A 25,417-nucleotide genomic window follows, 5' to 3' on the forward strand; every position below is an offset into this window, starting at 1 on the left:
CAAAAGCTGAAGTTTTTTTCTTGAAATCCATATATATATTTTGATCGGTAAATAGAAGACTTGGGGCCTGCACCCATTATATTACTATTGTAGAAAAAGATTTTATATCGAAGTTCTATTCTGCAAATAGCCAAAAAAAAGCCTTCAAACATACATTTCATATTTACCTTTGCTCCATTCGAGTCATCCAAAAAATACAACATTTTCAAATTATAGACTTTAATATACTAAAAGCAAAATGACCAAACATTCTGTTGTCACCTAATCTGATCCATATCTCATTCATGGCACCATCAATGTAGCAGGGTCTGTAGATTCCCTTGCTTGTTTCACTTTGATTGTCTTTGGCTCCTAACATATCTTTGACAAACTCCCAACATGCCAATGCTTGCTCCCTTCACTTGTCTTCATTGAAATTGGTACCCCACAGAATGAAAGGTTGTAGGGGAGGGTTAAACCTATAATAAATTTGCATCCAACATCCCCCTCGAGCATGAAAGCCAGCTCCCAGCTTGGCCATTGCAATGTAGATTTCAATCCTACCTCCTCATTTCTCCCAAATGCATTTTGTCATCACCCATCTGACCTCCTCCTTTGTTCCTAATTCCAGAATACATGCAAAGAACATAGAAGAAATATCAACATTCGTTTTGTATTTATTATCCAGGTTCAAATAGTTATCGCTAAGTATCATCTTAATCACCTGCAACATCATTAGATCATGTCATTTGAAAATGTTCTTGAAGCGTTCGTCAGCCACTCTTACCCTAAATGCTATATATCTATCCCTTGCTATCAAATTGGAATTTGCTTCCATTGTTGGTTGCTGTTCACACTACATCATGTCATTTAATGTCTTTACCACCGCCTAACACCATTTAGCTAGCACAACCTGCCTGCACAAAGTGTCTAACCCTTCCTTTCACTACAGTCGATAAACTATAAGTATTAACACTCTTAAATTCATTCTCTGCCTATTCATCATTTGCTTGCCAAAATGTGTGCCAAAGACCTTCCCAAATCAACTCTCCTACATTGATCTCTCTTTTCACTGACCATCTAGCCATCTGATCTGCTTAGGCATTTCCTTCTCTATAAACTTGAGATAATTGAAATTCTTCAATTTCTCCAATAGTTCTTGAATAGGTAATAGAAATTTATTTAATTTGCAATTTGGCATCTTGTTATTGTTAATTGCATAGATAACTATTTGCGAGTCACCTTCCAAATGTAATTTCATCCCCCATGGCATTTCGGGGATGATGGGACGTTTGGGGATGTCCCCCTACTGCCCCTCTGACTTGCCAAATCGTTGAAACACAAGAAATATCTTTAAAATGGGAGGGGATGCCTGGCCATCCCTAGGATGACCGGGGACATCTAAGGGGACAGCCAGGTGCCCCACATAGCTGCAAGACGTTTTGTCAATTTTTTTTTTCATTTTTGCCTCTTTTGAATTGTTCATTTTTTTTGAGGCATAGCCCTTGAACCACCATTTCCAGCTATCATTGGGATTTTCTCACATCTAACACCTTGTACAGTTTATCATTGCTGCCCCTAAAACCCATTAGGGTCTTCACTCCCAAAACCCCACTAGTTATTGGGATATCTTGTCATATAAGAAATTTGATTACAATGAGGGGGTTTGGGAGTGGAGATCAGAATTTTGAACTTAGACAAATAATTTAATCACTATCCTAATATCTAATTGTTGTTTTATAGTTTATACTGCTGTTGTACTACTACTATCATGATTTTTTTATATATTGATATTATTGTTATTAATTATTGACATCTCTCTCTCTATTAAATATATTTTGAAAAATTCATATATATGTATACACAGAGAGAGAGAGACATATATGAGGCAACAAAAAAGGTGTTCCGTCTTGCTATGCAAGGAGATAACTATTTTCACCATGGACTTGATGGATCGTGAAAGGGCCCATCCATAGAGAGTCGAACTTTTTATGCATTCCTTTGGGTTCTCTCCTTTTGTCCCATAATAGAACTTGATCTCCAACATTGAAATTTCGAGACTTTGCCTTGTTGTCAAATAGTTTCTTGACCTGATTCAGATGCTCCGCAATGTGGTCTACCACTTGCTCACGCTTCTCCTCCAGCTCTGAAAGGAACATGATGTGCTTATTGAGAGAAGTGTCATAAGTCTTGTCTTCCACTGCCTTAGCCAATTTCAATGCAGACAATTCCAAAGTGATAGGAATTTTTGCATTCAAGCCATAGAGGAGCTAGAATGGGGACATACCAATTACTCTTTTGGAGGTGATACTCTCTGCCCATAATGAATCGAACAATGCTTTATGCCATGACCGTTGGTTCTCATCCACCAACTTCTTGATTATGGTCACCAAGTTTTTGTTGCTGGATTCTACCTGACCGTTGCCTTGCGGGTAGTAGTTGGATGGATGAGCAAGGATAATCCTATACTCAAAACAAAACTGAGTTATCTCATAAGAAGAGAAATAAGTAGCATTGTCTACTACTATCTTATTCAGGACACCAAACCTGCAGATGATGTTTTCTTTTATAAAATTACACACCACTTTTGATGTGGCATGCTTAAGAGGTATGGCCTCCACCCACATGGTGAAGTAATTTATGGCGGTGAGAACATAATCGTGACCGAGGCTTGATGATGGATTCATTGGACCAATTAAGTCAAGACCCCATTGTTGAAATGGCTCCTCAATCACCACCGGTTTGAGTGGTAATGCTGCAAGCTTGGGCTTTCCCACAAACTGCTGACACAATTCACACTTTCGAATCCAATCATATGCATCCTGAAAGAGAGTAGGCCAATAATACTTCGCCTACAAAATTTTGTGAGCGGTTATCGTTGCTGAAAAATGCCCACCACAGGACAAATTATGGAAAGATTCCAGTAACTTAATCTATTGAGCTTTGTCCACACATCTCAAAAAGGTGCCATCAATACTTCGCTTGTACAAACCATTATTCGAAAGAACATAGTTTGCAAATTCAAGCTTGAGGGTCCTCTTCTCCTTGTATGTGAGGTGATCAGGACATTTGCAAAATGTGAGAAAGTATGTAATGTTAGAGTACCATTTATCTGTAGTACTCACAAACAACACTATAGGCATTCCTTCAGATACTTCCTCCTCAATGATGGCTTCTTCTTTAGGCTTATTGTCAGTGATCAATTGACACAAACCTCTCCCACGAACTAGCTTTGTAGGTTTGATCTCCATGTTGTACTTCTGGATCTTTGCAATTCAGTTACCTCTTTTTGTCCCAAAATCCTTTTGTGTCAAGATAGACTTGACTACTGTATCAGGAACCAATGCATCAACATGCGAGTTCAAAATATAGAACCAAAAATTCTTTACTGCCTTAACGATAGCATAAGCATGCCTCTCCATTTGAAAATATTTGGGTTCATGAGCTCTGAGAGGGCAACTCATGAATGCAATGGGGGATTCAATTCCCTCTGGATTTTTCTGCATGATAATTGCAGAAAGAGTATGCTCGGAAGCATAACTGTACATAATAAAATCTTTGGTGTAATCAGGACATACCAAAACTGGAGCATGTGCTATTGCCTCCTTTATCTCATTGAAACAGCCTTACTTTCCATGCTCCAACGAAAAGTGGACTTTCCCTTCATCATATTTACAATATGACGAGTCTTTTCAACAATGTCTGGGATGAACCTTCTCAATGTAATTTACCCTGCTCATATATGACTGAAAGTGTGCAAGGAATTTCAACAAACAATTGCTTTCTAACCTTCAATCCTCTGTTCAAAGGTATTAGACTGTATAACCTGCGTGTTATGCGGTTTTCTGGATAGTTGAATAATCTTGCGTGTTATGCAGTTTTGACTGATATAATACTTCAGACTTGTTTAGATAGCATTAACTTAGTTTTATCAATCAAAGATGACTTGCAAAAAGCTACTAAACAAGAAGAGAACCCTCTAGGATGAATGTGCAATTGTTCTGATGCAAATACATGAATCACAATGCAGAAAATGTACACTTACAGCTGACTGATATTTTGACAAATAGCTGTCATGCAACAATATAACAACAAGAGAAAGAGATGCACCTTATCTCTCCTTTATTTATAACAATAGGCTGATTACAATGTCCAAACAAGGGCCAAGATTCTTGGATATTCTGTAATAATTTTCAGAATGTTTGAAGACAAATAGAAGCCATGAATTCATGCATATGATCTAAAAATACAATGAACTCTTAATGCCAAATAAACCTGAATAATATCACCTAGTTCTGAGATTGAAGAAGCAAGCAATATCTTGCAGAGTTCCCAAACTCGCCGCGAGTCAGGCGAGTTCGCCGAGTTGGCGAGTCGAGCCAAGCTCGGCGAGTTTTGCTGACTCGGAACTCGGACTTGGCGAGTTTTGACCATAACTCGCCCGCGAGTTAGGCGAGTTATGGCAAAACTCGCCGAGTCTAAGCTCCAAGACTCGGCCACGAAAGGTCAATGTTTTGATTTGTTTGACAAGTTAGTCTCTCCGTCAGGATTCATATATGGAATATAATATTTAAGTATAAGAAGGAAATGTCACTTATACTTTAAGTTATATTCCATATATATTGTCAGGATGTTTGAGAGTGGTTTCGGACCTCCATGAGTTATAATGCAAAATCTAGTTTTTGGAGGATCCTTCAAATTTCCAGACTTAGTCAAATTTCAGGCCATTTCAGGATCAGGATGACATTCCAGACTTTTAAGGCGAGTTCACTCTGACCTTGATGTAAGGGACGGGACCTAGGAGGACACTATGCATTCAACTAGGGTTTGATTTAGCAACTTGAAGCGTGACCAAATAGTACACAAAAACCCTAGGAATGATCTAAATAACCCCTAATCACTCAACTGACCTAGCCTCCTTCACTCCACCTTGAGGAGATCCACTTGATTTGATGACCTTTGAGAAACTCAATCCCTTCAATGCAAAGGCTAAGACAGTAAAACGACCAACAACAAAACTAAAAGAGCTAACCCTAGAAAGCAAAAAGTGGAGGTCTTCATTTGCAATGGGGCGATGTGTGAGTACCTCACAACAGGGATGTTTCTTAAAATTTTGAAAAAAGGGGGTGAGTTGGGGACATTTCCTACCTGTCCCCACATCCCAAAAAATCCCCCCATGGGGCACACGGTTATTTTTGGCAAGGGACATGTCTCTGAGGAGCATATTTTCAAATCCTTCTGGCCTCACAATTCCCCCTTCCATCCAACATATATATAGCCTAAAAACTAAGAGGTCCAAGAAAGACCAAGGTCAACTATAGTCCCGAGGTAAAACCTAAGTTCAAAAAGCACACTATTTAATGCTACCATACACAAGCATTCCTTACAGTTTCCAAGTGAAGATGTTCATGATGTCTCATGTTGGTGCTCCCAAAATTTCAATTTGGCCAAAGAAAATACTAAACAGAAGCCCCAAACAAGTAGATACTCTACTAGCATGCCTTTCATGGCATAACAAGCTAGCACACATTATAATTGGGCTTTATTCAATAATGGGTGCATGAAACAAGTTTTAAATTGTTAAAAATCTCTTAATTTCAAGGGTTTTTTAATTTTGCCGAGTCGTTGCCGAGTCATTGCCGAGTCATAGCCGAGTCACGAGTCAAGTCAGCCTTGTCGAGTCCGAGTCTGGGAACTTTGATATCTTGTTTTTTTCACCCTCTCCTTAGCCAAATCGAATTATTTTCCCAAATCGCTCCTGCTGCAGATGGAGATGACAGTGATTAATTATTTGCAGCTCCTTGGACTGTTTTCAAGCTATAAATATTGTTGTTGAACTCCTCATAGGTGGGTGCTTCAATCATATGTTGATTTCGACGCCAAAGCAAGGAGATATAAGCCAAATCGTGGGAAATGGAGATCTGAGTCAAACTTGCGCCAGATCTGAAATGTCACCTGTAACCACCCCGTTTCACCTTCAAAATGCTCCTAGATGAATCGCCTAGTCGTCTCTTGATATGTAGATGCAAGTGGGGATCACAATGAGCCCTTGTGATACAAAATCGTGGTATCCCATAGGCTGATGGTAATCTGAAGTTATCTGAGAATAAAGTCAGAAATGAGCAGGTGCTAAGAGCTCCTTGAAAGAATTGGAAATCTAAAGCATTCACAATGTCATCAACCCGTTGACGGGTATTTTGTACACAATCATACACAGAATAAAATACCTAAAGGTACCTTATCCTCTCTTGAGTAAAGCCTCTGATTGCTGAAGATATCGCAAAAAAGGATCAATCAGGATGACTTCAAGGTTCTTGTATGTATGGTCTCTACGTGTGGATAAGCTCTTTGTGGTATGATGTGATTTGCTGGAATCACAAGGGGACTTACACTTGATGCCTGAACTTCTGATTTGCTTTGAATATTGCTGGACACAGGATTTTACTAACTTTGACTTTGAAAAAAAAGGAAAAAAGAGGAGGGTGAGGAAAGGATCTAATCCTAACACTAAGAATGTAAGAGCAACGAATGATCTTTGATGGAATTCTAACTAAGTCTTGTTTTGACATCCCAGGACCATCTCCACAAGGTTAGTGCGATCTTCGAAGGAAAGCTTTATGATGTTCAAATCATCACTGCAGGCATAGACACCATCAGGTTGATGCATATCAATGAAGAAGCGACAATTGAAGTTAAGCTTAAGCTGAATGATTCCAGTTGACTACGCAAGGCAAGTCTGCAATCAACAAACTGCTAGTAGTATGGATGTACGAATTTCACCATCAATCAAGCATATTTCTTCCACTCATCTAATAACATGAAATCAAATATGAGAAGTATAAAGACCATGCAAATTGTCAAATCGACCCATAAATTTCACCATTTTTTCAATGAAGTTACAAGTCTTTTACAACAACATCTTGGCAACAATCTTTGCCTTCTCTCTCTACTCTACTCTAATTGCTATTCTCTCTCTATCTTCTAACTGCTTCCAACTATTCCTAACTATTTCTAACTATTGCTAATTATTTCCTCCCTATTGCTAATTGCCTTTACAAAATGAAATGCCAAGGCTTATATAGTGCCCTCAATACAATTCGATGGCTTAGATCAATTCGAGATCAATGGCCAAGATTCAACAATGAAAACCCTAATTAGGGTTTGTTACAACCATTACATAACATTTAATGCTTGACCAATGATAAAATTGTATTGCTTGGACACATGTCCTCTCTAGAAAATTCAACCAATGGATAGCTGGGGTAGGTACATTGGAGTTTGTGCCACCTTCCATGAGTTAGGTACATTGAATCTGGAAATGCTGAGGTGGACCACACTGATTGGAGAAGTGATGACTAGGATGCCACCTCGTCCGACACTTGTAACTTGGTAGATATTCAACTTGATGTTGTTGAGAAGCTAGCTTTAATTAATTCATCTAGAACTATTTGCTTCCTCAACGAACCCTTGTTCTAACTTGTTGTGTCCTTGATTTGCAGGATGATTGTTGTACCTCGCCTTGGAATGCTGGATTGGAAGAGGTCGCCCTTGATAATGCTAGGCTGGATCGAAGAAGGTCGTCCTTGTCCTCGCTTGATCGTCCTTGTCCTTGCTTGATCGTCCTTGAGGAGAGTCTTTCGACTTGTGGATCTTTCGAGCTTGGGAGTCGCCATCTTGGTACCTACACAACATTTCCAAAATTAGTAATATATCTTGAAATCTAAAAATTAAACTTTAAAAGGAAGATTCAAGATTTTAATTTAGGAAACCTCATGATAAATCTTGAGTTATCATTTCCTAATTTAGGATTTTCAAAGCAAAATTTAAATCTTCAAAAATGGTGCCAAGGTGATTACGCCATACCTCCACTTGGGAATTAATTCTAAAAAATGATGCAAAAATAGGAGAATTCGCTAGGCAAAATGTAGATCAAGACTCCCTTTAGCAAAATGCGCCCCCTTTAGCTTGGAAAAGAACTCCATCTTCCACTAGCTTCTTCAAGATCTGGAAATTCGCCTTCAAATACCTTCAAAACATCTGGAAATTATCCTCCAATCTAGCAAGAAATACGCCTCTCCAATAGCCTTCAAGATGAATTTCGCCTTCCTTAGTTTCCACACTTTGTAGAAACTTGCTCCACTCCAGCTAGATTTCGCACTTCTTCTTTGCCCTTCCAAATCGCATTTGAAATGATGAGTGAATGATGGATTAAAATCGCTCAACACACCTCTCTTATATAGGCGCTCACCATTTCATTATCCATAGGCCGACTTGGTAAAATAGAACCAAAAATAAACAACATTAAATAAGAGAAGAGGCCGACTTTGCAAAAACATTAAAATAATATTCCCAAGCGCTCCATTTTTAAATTTAATTTAATAATAATTAACTTTAAATGCCTTTGTAATAAAAGTTTCGATTTTCTAAGGCTCAAAATTAATTATTAAATACCATGCGCTTTTATTAAATGCCAAAAATATTTCAAGGTTTTATCGAATCTGGCATTTAATGTAATTTGAAGGATATTTGGCGCCCAATCATGAAAAATAATGGCTATTAACAAGATCGCTCTGGTCCCTTGGTGAGGGACAGGAGCGATCTCATTCTAGACCTCACACTTCTTGCTTTTTACGTCCAAGACCTCATTTTTGACGTCCAAGATGGCATTTTTACTTAGAATTTTGAGTTCAATTTATTCGATCTTTGAAATGAGTGCACTTTAAAGCATTTTTGCCCTGGTCCCTTGGTGAGGGATAGGAGCTATTTTGCAAATCCAAGCTTATTCGTCCTTTGTTAGCCTTCCAAATTATATTCAATGGATAAATCATGTTTTCCTTGGTCTCTTCAAATCATAAAATTGTCTTGATCCTGCAAGAACAGTGCAAATTTGAAATTCAAGCTCCGGTCCTTCAGTGAGGGACGGGAGCACTTTTGCAATTACAAGCCAATTCGTCCTTTGCTAGCTTTGAAAATTATCTTCAATGGATCGATTGCGTCTTCCTTCACCCACCTCAAACGTAAAACTTGTTTTTCTCTTGCCTGAATCTTGTCTTGAGGGAAAATCGCTCTGGTCCCTTGGAGAGGGACAGGAGCGCCCTAGCCAGTCACCTTGGTCCCTTGGAGAGGGACAGGGGCGAACTTGTTACTTAGGCCGATTTTCTTCATTGTGGCGTACTTAAGTTATATTCAACGGGCAAAACATACTTCCCTTGACCTCCTCAAATCGCGAAACCACTTAAATCTTGCAAGGATAATGCGAAATTGGAATTCAAGCTCCGGTCCTTCAGTGAGGGACAGGAGCGATTTTTGCTCTCAGGGCCAAATCCTTTTACTTTTCACTTCAAATTTCCTTCGCTGAGGAAAATATCATCTCTTTACACGCCATGAATAAAAGTTCGAGTCCAAACAAGGTCTAAAAATGTGTATATGAATAAAATCGCTCTGGTCCCTTGGTGAGGGACAGGAGCGAATTTACCTATCTAGACAAATACTCCATCATTTCATCGTCCTTAATCAAGTCTGGATGCTCTATCACGTTCATTTTGTCCTCCATCATGCCTTTGATGTCTCAATTTGTCCAAACGAGGTCAAGAATGACTCCGCTAAGCTTTTTCGCTCTGGACCCTTGGTGAGGGACATGAGCGATTCGCCTTGGACCCTTGGAGAGGGACAGAAGCGCTTTTCGCTCTGGATCCTCAGTGAATGTCAGGAGCGAAATTTGACTTTTCGAACTCTCTATCAGGACAATTTTAATGGAATATAACCAGGACAATTTTAATGGAATATAACATTTAAGTATAAGTCTTATACTTTAAGTTATATTCCATATATACTTTCAGGATGTTTGAGAGTGGTTTCAGACCTCCAGGAGTTATATTGCAAAATCTAGTTTTTTGAGGTTTTTCAGTTTCCAGACTTAGTCAAATTTTAGGATCAGGACATTCCAGACTTAGCCAAATTTCAGGATCAGGACGTTCAGACTTAGCCAAATTTCAGGATCAAGACATCACTCAAGCCGGACTTGCTTATCCATGTGATCACCTGGGCGACACTCAAAATGCAAAGGCTAACTAACAAAACCCTAAAAGACCTAAAAAAAAACAAACCCTAAAAAGCAAAAAAACATGGGTCCCCATTTGCAATGGGGCGATGTGTGAAATGGTCACAACACAACCCCTTCTCAAAATCGAACTTAAGCAAGGTTGGCCCTTGGCCACAATTCAAACACAAATGAGATGACTGAAGTATCACCTCCTCAAATGCAACCCTTCAAGAGATCTTTGACTCCCTCAATTATGCTACCAATGGGAGTTTTCGTTCCCAAAGACAAAGATCTGCAGAAACCCCTTGGCTCCACAAAACTCAATCAATACCAAAAATCAATTCCAGGGTGCCTTGAAGCTCAACTAGATCTCCCTTTATACTTTTTTTCAGTCCATCTCTAGAAGCTTCTAGAAATATTATTAAAATAATATTATTTCACTTAAGTGACTTTATGATATAATGTTAAATTAAGTCACTTTATTAAATTAATTAAATATAAAGTCACCTTTTAATATCAATTTATTTGATAACTTTATAAATAATTAACTTAATACTATTAATTTAAATAATTAATTAAGCTATCTCTTAAGAAATATCAATAATTTGGACAACTTAACTAATTAAATTAATTATTTATTTTTCCTCAAAAAATGGGGACATTACGCACAAGAAGTTGACTTTACCGAAAAAGGAATGAATTGTCATCTTGCTTGCAGGCAATGCAAGACTCTAAATGGATTTGACTAGCTCAGGATCAATCTTAATACCTTCCTTGGACACTATGTGCCAAGGAGTTTGCATTTTGTTACCCCAGAAATTGACTTTTTGGGATTGATTGAAATACCATGCTGACGACATCTTTCCAATACTTGTTGTAAATGAAAGAAATGATTTTGACGTTCTCTGGAGAAAATTGTCAAATCATCAATGTATACAACAATGAACTTACCAAGAAAATCCCTGAAGGCTAAGTCCATTACCCTTTGTAAAGTGGCACCGACATTGATTAGTCTGAACGACATCCTACAGTAAGCAAATGTGCCCCAAGGTGTGGTAAAGGCGGTCTTATGCTGGTCATCCTCACTTATCTCCACCTAGTTATAACCTAAAAATCCATCCAACATAGATAGCGTTTGAGAGCCTGTCATTGTTTGTAATACCTGATCCATCACTGGCAACGGATAATTGTCCTTTAGTGACGCCTGGTTCAGTTTGCGGAAATCCACACAAATGCGGATTCCACCATTCTTTTTTCGGAGTGGGACTATGTTGGCTATCCATGTAGAATGGTGAATTGGGAAGATAATCCTCGCATTTAACATTTTTTGAATCTCTAAGAGGATAGTTCCTGAAATCTTTGGGTTGTATTGCCTTTGCTTTTGTTGGTAAGGCACAAACCCTACTTTGAGTGGAATGTCATGCTTGACTTGCTTTGGAAGAAAAGATTTCAAATCATCATAGGAATAGGCAAGTACATCAATGTGCAAAAGCTTGATGAACCTGTGTTTCTCTTCTGCAGAGCAACATTTCCCTATATTAACCATCTTTGGGTGCTCTTCTGTTCCCAGGTTTACTTGTTCCACCTCCATGGTTGAATTAGGACCTGACTGCTATTGTTTCTTGACATAACCACCTTGTTTGTCATAAAGTCTTTCAAGGGAAACTAAACCTTCAGGGATTTTGTTTCCTTTCAATTGTAAATCTTCCTGACTCGAAACTGGAACAATCTCAACAATACACTCTCAAGGAGAGGACTCACTACCTTCGAAGTACAAATCGCTGAATTTTTTTTTAGTTTCCTAGAAGTTGATGATCTATTGATCATCATTAAATACCCGCCAATTATGTGAATTGCTAGGGACACTGGGACGAAAACATCATCTCAATGGTATATTTGTCTCCTTGAAAATCCTAATGAGGAATTAGAAGAGTGGCTGACATTGCCAATGAATCAGCCCTATCATTAAGTTCCCTTGGTACCACTGAAATGCTGAATGCATCAAATTATTCAATGCAATCCCAGACTAAATCATGTTAATGCTTCAACCTCTCACATTTGGTCTGATACAAGTTTTTGACCAGGCGGACTACGAGCTTAGCATCACCTTGGGTGTGTAAATTTCTGATTCCCTTCTTGAGGGCAATATCCATACCCAACAAAAGAGACTCATACTTAGCTGTATTATTGGTATTACTAAACTGCAACTTGAAAGAAAAAGGGAAAATATTTCCCTTAGGGGATATTAAAACAATTCTTGCTCCTAAACCAACTGTTGAGCAACGGCCGTCAAACTCTAGTGTCCTGACATCATGGGAGTTGCTTGTACTCGCGTTATGAAAACTAGAAACTTCATCATTCAAAGAAACAGATTTAGTATCATTAGTTACTTGTTCTTTGTTGTCTACATCGTTAGAGTTGCTTGAAGCTTCTTCAATTTGTAGGAAATATGTGCCCCTTCCAGATGATTCAAAAAGAATTTGAGCTTTCTGATCATCAATCTTTACCACTAAAAACTTAACCTTCTATTTAGGAAGTAGTATCTGCATCACACCCTTAATGTTTATTCTGGCCTCTGACCAATCCATGTTGATTTCACCTACCAACTCCTTACAAAAATTTCGTCCCAGCAAAACATCCCATAGGAAGTAGGAACATCGGCCACAAGGACAGTCATTTTAATCCTTTTATCAGTAGATGCAATCAAAGCAAATTGCGCATCCTTTATCTGACCAATGAGAGGTACTTGTTTGTTCTCCATTGAGAAACACTTACCAAAGGGTTTGGTCAGGGTAAGACCTAAGGTAGCTGGCATTATATTATCAGAGGCTTTGGAGTCAATAACACAATTACTTAATTTATAACCATTAATCAGTAAGGAAATGTAAAATGGCTCAATTCTTCTAGGGACTGATGATGGGATAACAAGAAGGTTATTTTGGGAAAGCTTTGGAGCAGGAGGAACTTCTTTTTCTTTAACAAATATGACCAGTGTATTAAACTGATCAGGATTAGCTTGAAGGCATTCTACTTTTGACATTTGAATTTTTGTCTTCTTGGCATGATCAATAATGTCAAATGACTAGTATGAGGTTGCCGAAGAAGATGGGATACTATCACTTTGTGGTCTAGAAATAGAGAAACTAGGTCATGGTCCATTTGAGGAAGCAAGAGGATCAGGCGTACTTGCTTACTTGCAGCGGAATCCTACGACAAAGTAGGTAAAGGAGTTCCTCTTTTGGCGAGAGTAACTGGCAATTGAGGAATATCCTTTGCCTTGGCTTTATCACTTGCTTGTTGATCAGGTTGATTTTGAGCCTGTGAACGAGTGAAGATGACGTAAGCCTCACCTTGAGATTCTTCCTCAGCTTCTTGGTACTACATAAACGGAATAGGAAAGTCGCTACCTAATTCCACTTCCTCTTCCTAGAAGAGGTTAGTAATATCATCAGATTGATGTTCAAGTTGAGAGATATCACCTTGCTCAGCTTCATACTAATCACAACTGCATTTGTAGGAGGAGCCTCAAGAGAAAGTCTTTCTGGAGCTGGGGGCAGCTTGTTCGTATTGTTTGGATAGGTCCTATGAGGGATGTCCTTGTATTGAGTAGAGAAAGTCCCTTGAGAAATTTGCTTCTTAAGAGCTAGCACTTCATTGGCTAGTCTCTGCACCAAAGGACCAGTTGTACTTGAAGAAGGAGAAGATTCCAAAGATGAACTCATCGTTGACTTATTGGGATCCTTCTTTATCTTACCAACAAGGATCAAATCATCCTCAACCTCAACTGCTAGGGTTTGTGCATGTGCCAGATGTCTTACGAGTGCTCTTCTCAAGAAGAAGCTTACCTTTGGCAACTGAGAGTTGATAAAGGAACATTTGAGATTCTTCGGCAAAGGTTGTGCAACAGTTGGAATCCGGTTCTTCAATTTGTTGAACCTGGCAACAAAATCTCGCATAGGCTCATGTGGCTCCTTTCTCATTTGAGTGAGTTGGGCCAAAAGAGCACACACATCTTTAGCTGGCTTAAATCTTGCTTCAAATTGAGTCTTGAGCGTGTCCAAACTATTAATAGTTTGAGGTGCTAAATTGTAGAATCAGTCTACAACAACACCTTGTAGCATTTCAACAAAAAGAGTTACCGAGATGCCATCATGCTCAACACCAAGAATACCACATGCAATATAAAAAGAAGCAATTTGCTCATCAGGATGCTGCTGTCCATGTCTATAGAACTTAAGGATATTCTTTTGTGAAACTTGAGAAAGCGGATGAAGAGGTGGAGTCAAATTTAGAGGACCAAAATTTTGTCCCTAAGGATCTTGAGCGGCCATTCTTATTGGATGAAATGGCGGAATCACAAACCTTTGTGCTTGTGGTATAACCAAAGGCTTGGTAAGACTAGAAGCATCACTGGGTACATGAGATCTTGGATTTGTAGGTGGGGAACTCCTTGTACGTTGAAGTGGAGATCGTGTCCTGGTAGGAAGAAAATCAAAGTTGTGCTCTTGCAACAACTCAAAAATAGGATCAATAATACCTCGATTTGTTCTTCCATGTGTTTAGTTTGGTTTTGCCAGAGTAGAATCTTGTAACAAGAATATAAATCAGCAATAAGGAAGAACCAAATCGTGAAGCAAGTGAAGTGTGATGGTTGCAAATGAACAGCTGTATGTCTCTAGCTTCTACCACCATTGACTTCTTGATGTCCTTCAATGTGTTGTTCAATGCATGAACACTACATAGTATCTAAAAAGTGCATTTGTAAGCACCCTCCACCATCAAGCCAACTAACCTACATACATGGGCTAAATCTGTCACCCCTTGTATAACATTAGAGGCTCCAACCTCTTTTATGGCATCAAGTCTTTGTTCAATTCTTTGTTACGTGCTCGTGTTGAAAGATCCCCAGCCAGATTACACTGATTTTTTTCTGATTTTTCAAGCTGCTGATTGAAGGTTTATGAGAGTTTCTCAGGATTCCAACACCTATCCAGGTGAAGGTTTATCTGATGAATTGATGGAGAAATCAACCTATGGTCTTCCAGCTGCTGCAAATGGCCCCAAACGGTTTTATTTGATCCTACCAAAATTACCAAAAACAAAAATTGGAAATTCACTAACTTCCACGCCTAGCTCCCAGGTGGATTATTCAATCTACTGATTAAAACAATAATCTGGAGGAGAAATTTATTCCTGTATCCTATTAAAATCAGTGGAATATTGTTGTCCAATGCTGATCATGAGATTTGCAAGAGATTCATGCCCTCAATTGGCTGGATCGATTGTGTTTGGCATCCTGGAGACCACCAAGTGGTACAGCTGCATATGGAGGCTATATGGCTGCCTTAGGGAATTAAATGGCTGCCTTCTAAAGTCTGAAACCCTCTCCAATCTGCATTTAATTCTCTGTAGCTGCTGAATCAAATCTGACTTGAAGTCCAATTAGGAATTCTGAACGAATTCCTCCATCCTGTGAATTGGGGTATCGTCCAAATCCACCTGTCTTCAAGGAGTTTTCGATCCTCAAAGTTGCTATGCTGCTGAAATGAGTTGTAGAGCTCAGTTTCAAAAAAGTCGATTGTAAAATGATTCAAAGATGGCCAAAATGAATCCACCTTTTTTCTTTTAATGGCCTCCAACCCTAGCCATAGCAAATAGGGTTTCTTTTATTAAAATAAACTCTCCTTTAGAGAGTTCGACCCTTTGAGGGTCTTATTCCTCATAAAAGTCATAGCCACTTTTTAAAAAACAACTTAAAGTGACTAGGTGGGCGCCAAGGGGTTGCTTTATGACTCATTAGCTTTATAATGCTTATTATAAAGTCACTTTATTAAATGTCTAATTTTAGCATAAAAGTGACTTTATGAAAATATAACATAAAGTACTTATAAAATAAGCCATCCAAACTTCTAAAATGGCTAAGTGTGAACCCTTTGCTAGCACTAACATCTCCTGTTCATTGAATTTACTCGCAGAGATGAGTAACAAACAAATCTCTGCGCTTGAGCGATCAACTAGGAAAGAAGTGATCAACTAGGAAAGAGTGGACATTATAGTCCTCCCTTCCTGTAATTGCTTTCCCTCATGCAACTGGAAAGCTGTATGCTGAAGTATCTTCTCTCCTTCCCACGTGGCATCCTCTATAGGAAAGTCCTTCCAACGAACGAAATACTCCTTGATCACTCTGCTCCTCAACCTCCTCTTCCTCATGTCAAGGATCTCACCAGGAATCAAAATCAATCAACCCTCCTCATCCAATGGAGGCAAGTTAGGTGACAGAATCACATGCTGTCTCAAAGCCTTCTTGAAGTATGACACATGAAAGACATTATGTATCTTACTCTTAGAAGGTAACTTAAGCTCGTATGCAACTCCTCCAATCCTCCTTAGAACTCTATATGGGACATAAAACCGAGGCTTGAGTTTCTTTGCCCCACTCCTCTTGAGTGTACTCTGCTTGTAGGGCTGTAGACGCAAGAATACCGTGTCACCAACGCCAAAAGTCCTCTCAACATGGTGCCGATCTACATACACCTTCTGCTGGTTCTGTGCATGTTGTGTGTTATCCCTAAGTACTTTAAGGATATCCTGATTGTCTTGTAGCCAATCCTGAGCTCTAGTCGTTCTGTTATCACCTAGCGCCAAATCAACAAATGATAGGGCATCGTAACCATACACGGCTCGGAAGGGAGTCATATCAGTAGACATGTGGTGTGTAGTATTATAAAAATACTCGCCCAAATACAACCAATGCACCCATGCTCTCTGCTAACCCGAAACATAGTTACGTGGATATCCCTCTACCCACTTGTTAACTATCTCTGTCTATCCATTTGTTTTAGAGTGGTAACTGGTGCTAGGGGTCAACTTTGTACGTGCAAGTCGGAATAGCTCTTGCCGAGGTATACTCACAGGTCTGCTATCCCTGTCACTAACAATGGTCTTGAGGAGTTCATGGAGTTTGAACACCTCATTGAAGAACTCAGCCACTTGAGAAGTTGTGAAGTCAACTGCTATAGGGAAGAAGTGTGCAAACTTCGTCAACTTATCAAGAACTACATAAATGCAATCCTTCGCCTAGACTCTCAAAAGAACAGTGATAAAGTCCATTGAAATACCCTCCCACTTTTGCTTTGGAATATGCAATGGCTGTACAAGACTAGCTGGGAAAGTATGCTCTGAATTGTTCTGCTGACAATCATACACTCACGAACATAGCACAAGACATCATCCTGGAGACCCTTCCATGAGAATCTCTCTCGCACCTACCTGTATGTCTTGAAGTACCCAGGATGTCCTGCTAGTGGTATTTCATGGATGGCGCAAAGAATCTTTTCATTCAATTTCGATCCAGGAACTAAATAAATTCTGTTCTTATAGTATATCACATCATCAACCACATTGTACTTGTCATCCCGAAATTGTCCATCCATAATCTCGCATGCAAACTGATTTTTGGAATACTCAACTAAAAGTTGAGACTTCCAATCAGCTGAAATCTCACTCAAGGAGCATAGGGCAGCAACTAAAGGGCTCCTGGAAAGTGCATCGACAACAATGTTTTTCTTCTGTTTGACATACTTAATGTCAAAATCATATGCCTGTATTTTGCTGACTCATTTTTTTTGGTTCTCACTAAGTTCCTTCTGCTTAAAGAAATACTTCAAGCTGTTGTGGTAGGTCCTCACCACAAATTTGCCACCTGCTAAGTACTATCATAACTTCACCAAAGCATGCATAATGGCGAGGATCTCCTTATCATAAGTGGAATACAGTCTCTCAATATCCCTCAATTTCCTACTTTCGTAAGCAATGGGATGGCGTTTTTGCATAATTACCACAACTATACCCTCTCCTTATGCATTGCATTCCAACATAAAGGGCTGAGAGAAATCTGGAAGTGCTAAAACTGGACATGTGCTTATGATCTGCTTGAGCCTATGAAATACAACTTGTGCCTTATCTGTCCATCTGAAAGCACCCTTCCGTGTGAGATCCGTCAATGAGCTGCAAGCTGTGAATAACCCTTCACAAACCTCCTGTAATATGCACATAAGCCTAGGAAACCCTGCAAATTTGAAACATTCCTAGGTGTCGACCAATCAAGTATGGCCTGTATCTTCTCCTGGTGGACCTTCACTCCATTAGTACAAGTCACATGGCCCAAATATAATATCTCTGCAAGTCCAAAATCACATTTGGACATCTTGCCAAACAGAGATTGAGCCTCCATAATACCAAGAATCTCATCCAAATTCCTCAAGTGCTCCTCCCAAGTCCCGTCGTATATCAGGATGTCATCGAAAAATACAAGCACAAACTTACGCAATTGCTTATTGAACACATGATTCATGCATGACTGGAGAGTAGCAGGTGCGTTAGTAAGGCCAAACGACATTACCAAAAACTCATAGTGTCCATAGTGACATTTGAATGTTGTCTTATGGACATCCTCCTCACAAACACGAATTTGATGGTATCCTGATCGAAGATCAATCTTTGACAAATACACTGCACCATGAAGCTCATCTAGTAACTCATCTATGCACAGAATCGAATGCCCGTTCTTGACTGTTTTCTTATTCAGTGCATGGTAGTCAATGCACATGCGTATAGTGCCATCCTTCTTCACCAGCACCACACAAGAAGCAAATGGGCTAGAATTGGGCTGGATGAATCCCATGTCCAATAGCTCCTGTATGGTCTTCTCTATCTCATCCTTAAATGCCTTAGGATGACGATAGGGAACAGTGATGACGGGCTTAGCGCCCTCCTCTAGCTCTATCACATGCTCAATGCCACGGTCAGGAGGTCTCCCAGAAGTAAGATCACCAAATACAACACCATGTTTGTCCAACACGGTTTGGACCTCTATATTTAATGGCTGCTCAATAGGTGTAGAAGGTGCCTTGGATGAAATGGAATACTGTGCCGCCCAAGCAACGTCTCCATGTTTGAACAGAGACTCCATACATCATGCTGAGACTACCATAGGCGCACCATCTAAAAGAGCCTTCAACACAACCTTCTTACCATCCACCATAAACTCTAACTCCATCCTCTTGAAGTCTTGAACATATCTGCCAAGTGACTGAAGCCACTGGATGCCAAGCACTGCATCAATCTCACCAAGACCTGAATCAACATAGAAGTCATCGGTCAAAGTATAGTCACCCATTTGTATACTTAGCTGTGGGACCCTCCTGGTGCACCTCATAGCAAAGCCATCTGCCATTGTCACACTGAAACCAGAAAAGTCCTCAACCTACAATTGACGCCTAGCAACCAATCCCTCATCAATAAGGTTGTGTGTAGCTACATTGTCTGTCAGACAAGTCACACGTTGTCCCTTAATCACTCGCTTCAACCGAAAGGGATTGATTGTAGGGACTCATAAGAGCGTAACAATGGTGACCTTGGGTGTACCCAAAGTCTTAGTCTCACCAAGCTCCACCTTTGGAGTATCTTGCTCATCCTCATCATGGCTGCCCTCAGAAACTATATCCTGTACATGCTCATCCTCCAGATCTAAATAGACCTCAATAAGATGTGCTTTGCCTTTTCCAAGGCATCTGTGACCAGGCTCCCAAGGCTTCTTACACGAGAAACAAAGTTTCTTCCTCCTCAACTCATTATGAGTCTCCTAATCCATCCTAAGAGGAGGTGGTGCACTCTTGTACCATATTGTGTAAAAGACCTCTGAAAAGGTTTAGAGCCTCTGGAGAACTTCCTATCCGACTAATAAGAAGTGGGTGGTGGTGTAGTCTCTAGGTCGAGGGTAGTCTAAATGGCCTCATGTAAGGTCGTAGGCTTAAGAGCCTTGACTAGTCCCCGTAAGTTGTCGTGTAGACCCTCAATAAATAACATCACCATGTGTCTATTTGGCATCTCAGGGACCATAACAACAATACGTTGAAACTCATTAATGTAAGTTTCAAAATGTCCAGTCTGTCGCAATAGTGCAAGATCTCTGTAGTACAACTCAACATCCTTACGGTCAAATCTAGCAATTAGACACTCAGTAAACTTAGTGTAAGAATGTATGAGTCCATTGTTTTGAGTGACCAAACCATGGTGCCACTAGCCATAAGCCACGCCCTCCAAATGTAACACTGCAAACTGTATGGCCTCGTCTTTAGGCATTGGCTTAAGTGACAAGTAAATGTTTGTGCACCCAAGCTCGTGCACTGATCTTCCCACTGCCATCAAAGGAAGATAAAGTAATCTTACTGGTAGCTTGCTTGAGATCACTATTCTGGTGCTGTCGAGCCCACCTATCAGTATGGTTCCTCATTGTCCCTGCGCTGTATACAGTACTGGTGTAAAGGAAAGGCATCTCTAACATGCTTTGGGAGACGAGACCACTCATCACTGGCTGCCATTACCATATCCTGAAACTTAACGCCCTCCTATGGGATTGCTGGTGGTGGCTCATCTCTTTGAGGAAAACGAGGCTGCATGGGCCTGTAAGCTGTCCGGGCATGAGCCCTATCACGCTTAGGAGAAATAGACGCATTGCGTAATGATGGTGCCCTGGTACTGCCACAACTCCTAGCTACAAAACAATCTTGCCATGACTGCCATGCCTATCCCTGTGATGAGTCAAGTCTAACTTGTCCAGTGTATCCTGAAGTCTGTCTAGTTCCTGCACAATCCTAGGCTAAGCATTAGCCAAAGTTCTCATCACTTCATCTGGATCAGGAAGGTTTCGTCTCTCCTCCTGTCAAGAACTCCTATTATCCTCAGGTCTATCACCCATGTCAAAGTCCAAATGTCTCTGTGCTCTTTTGTGTGTATAATATCTATAAGGTCCTGTTCGTCCAGGATGCATAGAAATGATCAGAGGACCCTCATGCTGGTAGGATCATAGCTCTGATACCACTAAAAGATCCCCAACTGGATTGCACTGAATTTTTTTTGATTTTTCAAGCTGCTGATTGAAGGTTTATGATAGTTTCTCAGGCTTCCAACGCCTATCTTGGTGAAGGTTTATTTGATGAATTGAAGGAGAAATCAACCTATGGGCTTCCAGCTGCTGCAAATGGCCCCAAACTGTTTTATTTGATCCTACCAAATTTACCAAAAATAAAAACTGGAAATTCACTAACTTCCACGCCTGGCTTCCAGGTGGATTATTCAATCTATTGATCAAAACAATAATCTAGAGGAGAAATTTATTCCCGTAGCCTATTAAAATCACTGGAATGTTTTCGTGCAATGCTGATCATGAGAATTGTAGGAGATTCATGCCCTCAATTGGTTGGATTGATTGTGTTTGGCATCCTAGAGACCACCAAGTGGTACGGCTGCATATGGAGGCTGGACGGCTGCCTTAGGGAATGAAATGGCTGCTTTCTAAAGTCTGAAACCCTCTCCAGTCTGCATTTAATTCTTTGTAGCTGCGGAATTAAATCTGAATTGAAGCCCAATTAGGAATTCTGAATGAATTCTTCCATCCTGTGAATTTTGTAATTAGAGGATGATGTGCCTTTCAGCTATAGTGTGATGAGATCAAATCTCTCCTTGCAAAGGGGAAGTTGCCAAAAACTGTTGGTTGAAAATTTTGTAATCAGAGGATGATTACAAAACGTACCTTTCAGCTACAGTGTGATGAGATTAAATCTCTCATCACAAAGGGAAGGCTGCCTTCTTATTACAAGGAGAGATTTAATCTCATCACACTGTAAATTAAATCTGTCCTTGTAATTAGAGGGCAGCCTTCCCTTTGTGATGAGAGATTTAATCTCATCACATTGTGGCTAAAAGGCTTTGAGAGATTACAACATTTTCAACCTACAATTTTTGGCAGGCACGCCTTTGCGAGGAGAGATTTAATTTCATCACGCTGTGGCTGAAAGGCACATTTTGTAATCATCCTCTGATTACAAAATTTTCTACCAATAGTTTTTGGCAGCCTCCCCCCTGCTTTTGTAATCATCCTCTGATTACGAAAATTTCTACCAACAATATATATATATATATATGTATGTATGTATACATACATACACACACACACATATATATATAGATATGTATACATATGTGTATATCAGAGTTCCCAAACTCGCCGCGAGTCAGGCGAGTTCGCCGAGTTGGCGAGTCGAGCCAAGCTCGGCGAGTTTTGTTGACTCGGGACTCGGACTCGGCGAGTTTTGACCAAAACTCGCCTGACTCGCGAGTTAGGCGAGTTATGGCAAAACTCGCCGAGTCCAGGCTCCAAGACTCGGCCACGACAGGTCAGTGTTTTCACTTGTTTGACAAGTCAGTTTCTCCGCCAGGATTCATATATGGAATATAACATTTAAGTATAAGTGACATTTCCTTATGTCTTTTCTCTTTCTTATACTTTAAGTTATATTCCATATATATTGTCAGGATGTTTGAGAGTGGTTTCGGACCTCCATGAGTTATAATGCAAAATCTAGTTTTTGGAGGATCCTTCAAATTTCCAGACTTAGTCAAATTTCAGGCCATTTCAGGATCAGGATGACATTCCAGACTTTTAAGGCAAGTTCACTCTGACCTTGATGTAAGGGACAAGACCTAGGAGGACACTACACATTCAACCAAGGTTTGATTTAGCAACTTGAAGCGTGACCAAATAGTACACAAAAACCCTAGGAATGATCTAAATAACCCCTAATCACTCAACTGACCTAACCTCCTTCACTCCACCTTGAGGAGATCCACCTGATTTGATGACCTTTGAGAAACTCAATCCCTTCAATGCAAAGGCTAATACACTAAAACGACCAACAACAAAACTAAAAGAGCTAACCCTAGAAAGGAAAAAGTGGGGGTCTTCATTTGCAATGGGGCAATGTGTGAGTACCTCACAATAGGGATGTTTCTTAAAATTTTGAAAAAAGGGGGTGAGTTGGGGACATTTCCTACTTGTCCCCACATCCCAAAAACCCCCCCATGGGGCACAAGGTTATTTTTGGCAAGGGACATGTCTCTGAGGAGCATATTTTCAAACCCTTTTGACCTCACAATTCTCCCTTCCATCCAACATATATATAGCCTAAAAACTAAGAGGTCCAAGACAGACCAAGGTCAACTATAGTCCCAAGGTAAAACCTAAGTTCAACAAGCACACTATTTAATGCTAGCATACACAAGCACTCCTTACAGTTTCCAAGTGAAGATGTTCATGATGTCTCATGTTGGTGCTCCCAAAATTTCAATTTGGCCAAAGAAAATACTAAACAGAAGCCCCAAACAAGTAGATACTCTACCAACATGCCTTTCATGGCATAACAAGCTAGCACACATTATAATTGGGCTTTATTCAATAATGGGTGCATGAAACAAGTTTTAAATTGTTAAAAATCTCTTGATTTCGAGGGTTTTTTTATTTTGCCGAGTCATTGCCGAGTCGTTGCCGAGTCATAGCCGAGTCACGAGTCGAGTCAGCCTTGCCGAGTCCGAGCCGAGTCCGAGTCTGGGAACTTTGGTGTATATATATATTTTTACATACATATGTATATATGTATGTATGTATATACATATATATGTATACATATACATACATATATACATACATATATCTATATATATAAATATATACATACCTATATGTACACACACACACATATATGTATGTATGTATATTGCCTTCTCCCTACGGTCCCCCAAAAATGGTCCTTGGACTACTGTCCCCAAAACATGTTCCCTGTCGTCTCGCTGTCTGTGTGCCTGAAACATCGTGGAACTTAGTTGATTTCAATTTTAATTGGGGTTCACTTTCCAATTTGAAGAGAAGTTTTACCTCATATATATTGTTTTGTGTTGTGCTGTCTGGGAAGAGACAAATTAAAACGAAAACAAGATGAAAGTGTTAGTCTAAAAATCATAATCACAAATTTCTCTCCATTTTTCATTAATCATATTGGTATCAAAAACTGGGAGCAACAATGTTTAAATGTGATTGATTTTTATATGAATCATTTGAATTAAGATAACTGTTCCTCCGTAAGATGTTTTGTTGCATTCTCTCACATCACCCTAGTAGGGACAGTAGCCACTTCATAAGATTGGTGGTCATGTTTTAGCCTTTAGGTTGTTTTTGTTTTGTTAATATTATTTCAAATTTTAATTAAACAGTGCTGTGAGAATTAACATTATTGTTCTGATATAACTTTCTGTGTTACAATTCAGTATTTTAATTATAATTTAAATTGATTTCTAATCATACTTTTCCAAGTTGCAATTAGAATCAGTTATTCTTCTGATATTGTTCATTTACTTCTATTCTATCGAAAACCTGCAATTTTCATTTAGCAAACTCAGTCAAAAGTAGAACTTGTGGTTTTGCATATAGTATTCCATCACCTTTGCAAAACTATTTCCGAAATTAAAATGATAGGAGTGTGCTCAACAGTTGACACCAATGGTAATTCTTAGTTAAAAACTTTCATCGAATGTTGATTAATCTTTTTTTGGCTGGATATTAGTGATCCCCAAACAGCGATTTTAATTGGAACTGCATTAGCTGATGTGGAACAAATGATATTTTCCAAAAATTTATGAATAACTTATGGTGGTGTTGGAACTACTTAAACTAATGTGATGAATGGGTTTATTGTTTTCAAAATTGCAATCATGTTGTGACATAAATATTTTACTGAGATGTGATTGATTTTGAACAGGAGCTTTGTTTACTAGGTTTGACTTTGGAAAACTGGAACTACATAATAAGAAAATTCACATCAGCTACCTATCGGGTTATTTCACTTTCCAAAATTTGGCACTATCTGCAGAATATTCGTAGAGAAAATGGCGTGGACCTGTATGCCAGGAAGGAAAATATTGATTTTAAGGTAGTTAATATTTTCAGACATTTAGATCTGTTGAAATGGATGCATGTTGAATTTCTTGTGGTGGATTTGGTTTATTTTTCGTAGGTTTCAACTGAATTTACTTCATTTATGGTATATTATTTTGTTTATTGATTGCATCAAGAAGGCCAACGTTTTAAAAATTAGAATAGTTAATTTATTCATTGATAATGGTATATCTTTGGGGCATGATTTTACACGCTTCTTATGAATCAGTTACACCTTTTTTGTGTTTTTGTGTACCATTCAAGTGAGTTTCTAAAGAAAAAATGGCTAAAATACAGCCTTAAACATTCAATATTGTGTTGCTTGTATTGGCATCTAAATTTGGAAGCCTTAAGAAGCTATAAGCTAAGTTATAACCAAAGCTTCAAATAATGAATTTTTAGTGTTTTAAGTGGCACCTAAGAGTGCAACACAAAATGTAACATTGCATGAGGATAAAATTTTCTTAAAATTGGAAGAGTGAGCTGCCTTAAATGAAAAGTGAAAGAAATAGGATTTCCTTAATCAGACAATTAAGAATAAACCTAGAAAAAGGGGGGATTTTAGTGTG

At 39.3% G+C, this 25,417-nt stretch overlaps 1 protein-coding gene across 4 annotated transcripts in view; it reads left to right on the top strand.

Moving 5' to 3' along the window:
• The window catches only part of LOC131043896 (uncharacterized), a 126,386-nt gene that overhangs the window by 95,212 nt on the left and 5,757 nt on the right, over positions 1 to 25,417 (top strand). For all 4 annotated transcript variants that reach the window (XM_057977130.2, XM_057977134.2, XM_057977139.2 and 1 more), the window contains exon 5: positions 24,673 to 24,843. In XM_057977130.2, the coding sequence (XP_057833113.1) occupies positions 24,673 to 24,843 (171 nt within the window). The remainder of the gene's footprint in view (positions 1 to 24,672; positions 24,844 to 25,417) is intronic.

The sequence above is a fragment of the Cryptomeria japonica genome, chromosome 6, assembly GCF_030272615.1.
Source record: "Cryptomeria japonica chromosome 6, Sugi_1.0, whole genome shotgun sequence".
In the NCBI taxonomy this organism is placed as follows: domain Eukaryota; kingdom Viridiplantae; phylum Streptophyta; class Pinopsida; order Cupressales; family Cupressaceae; genus Cryptomeria; species Cryptomeria japonica.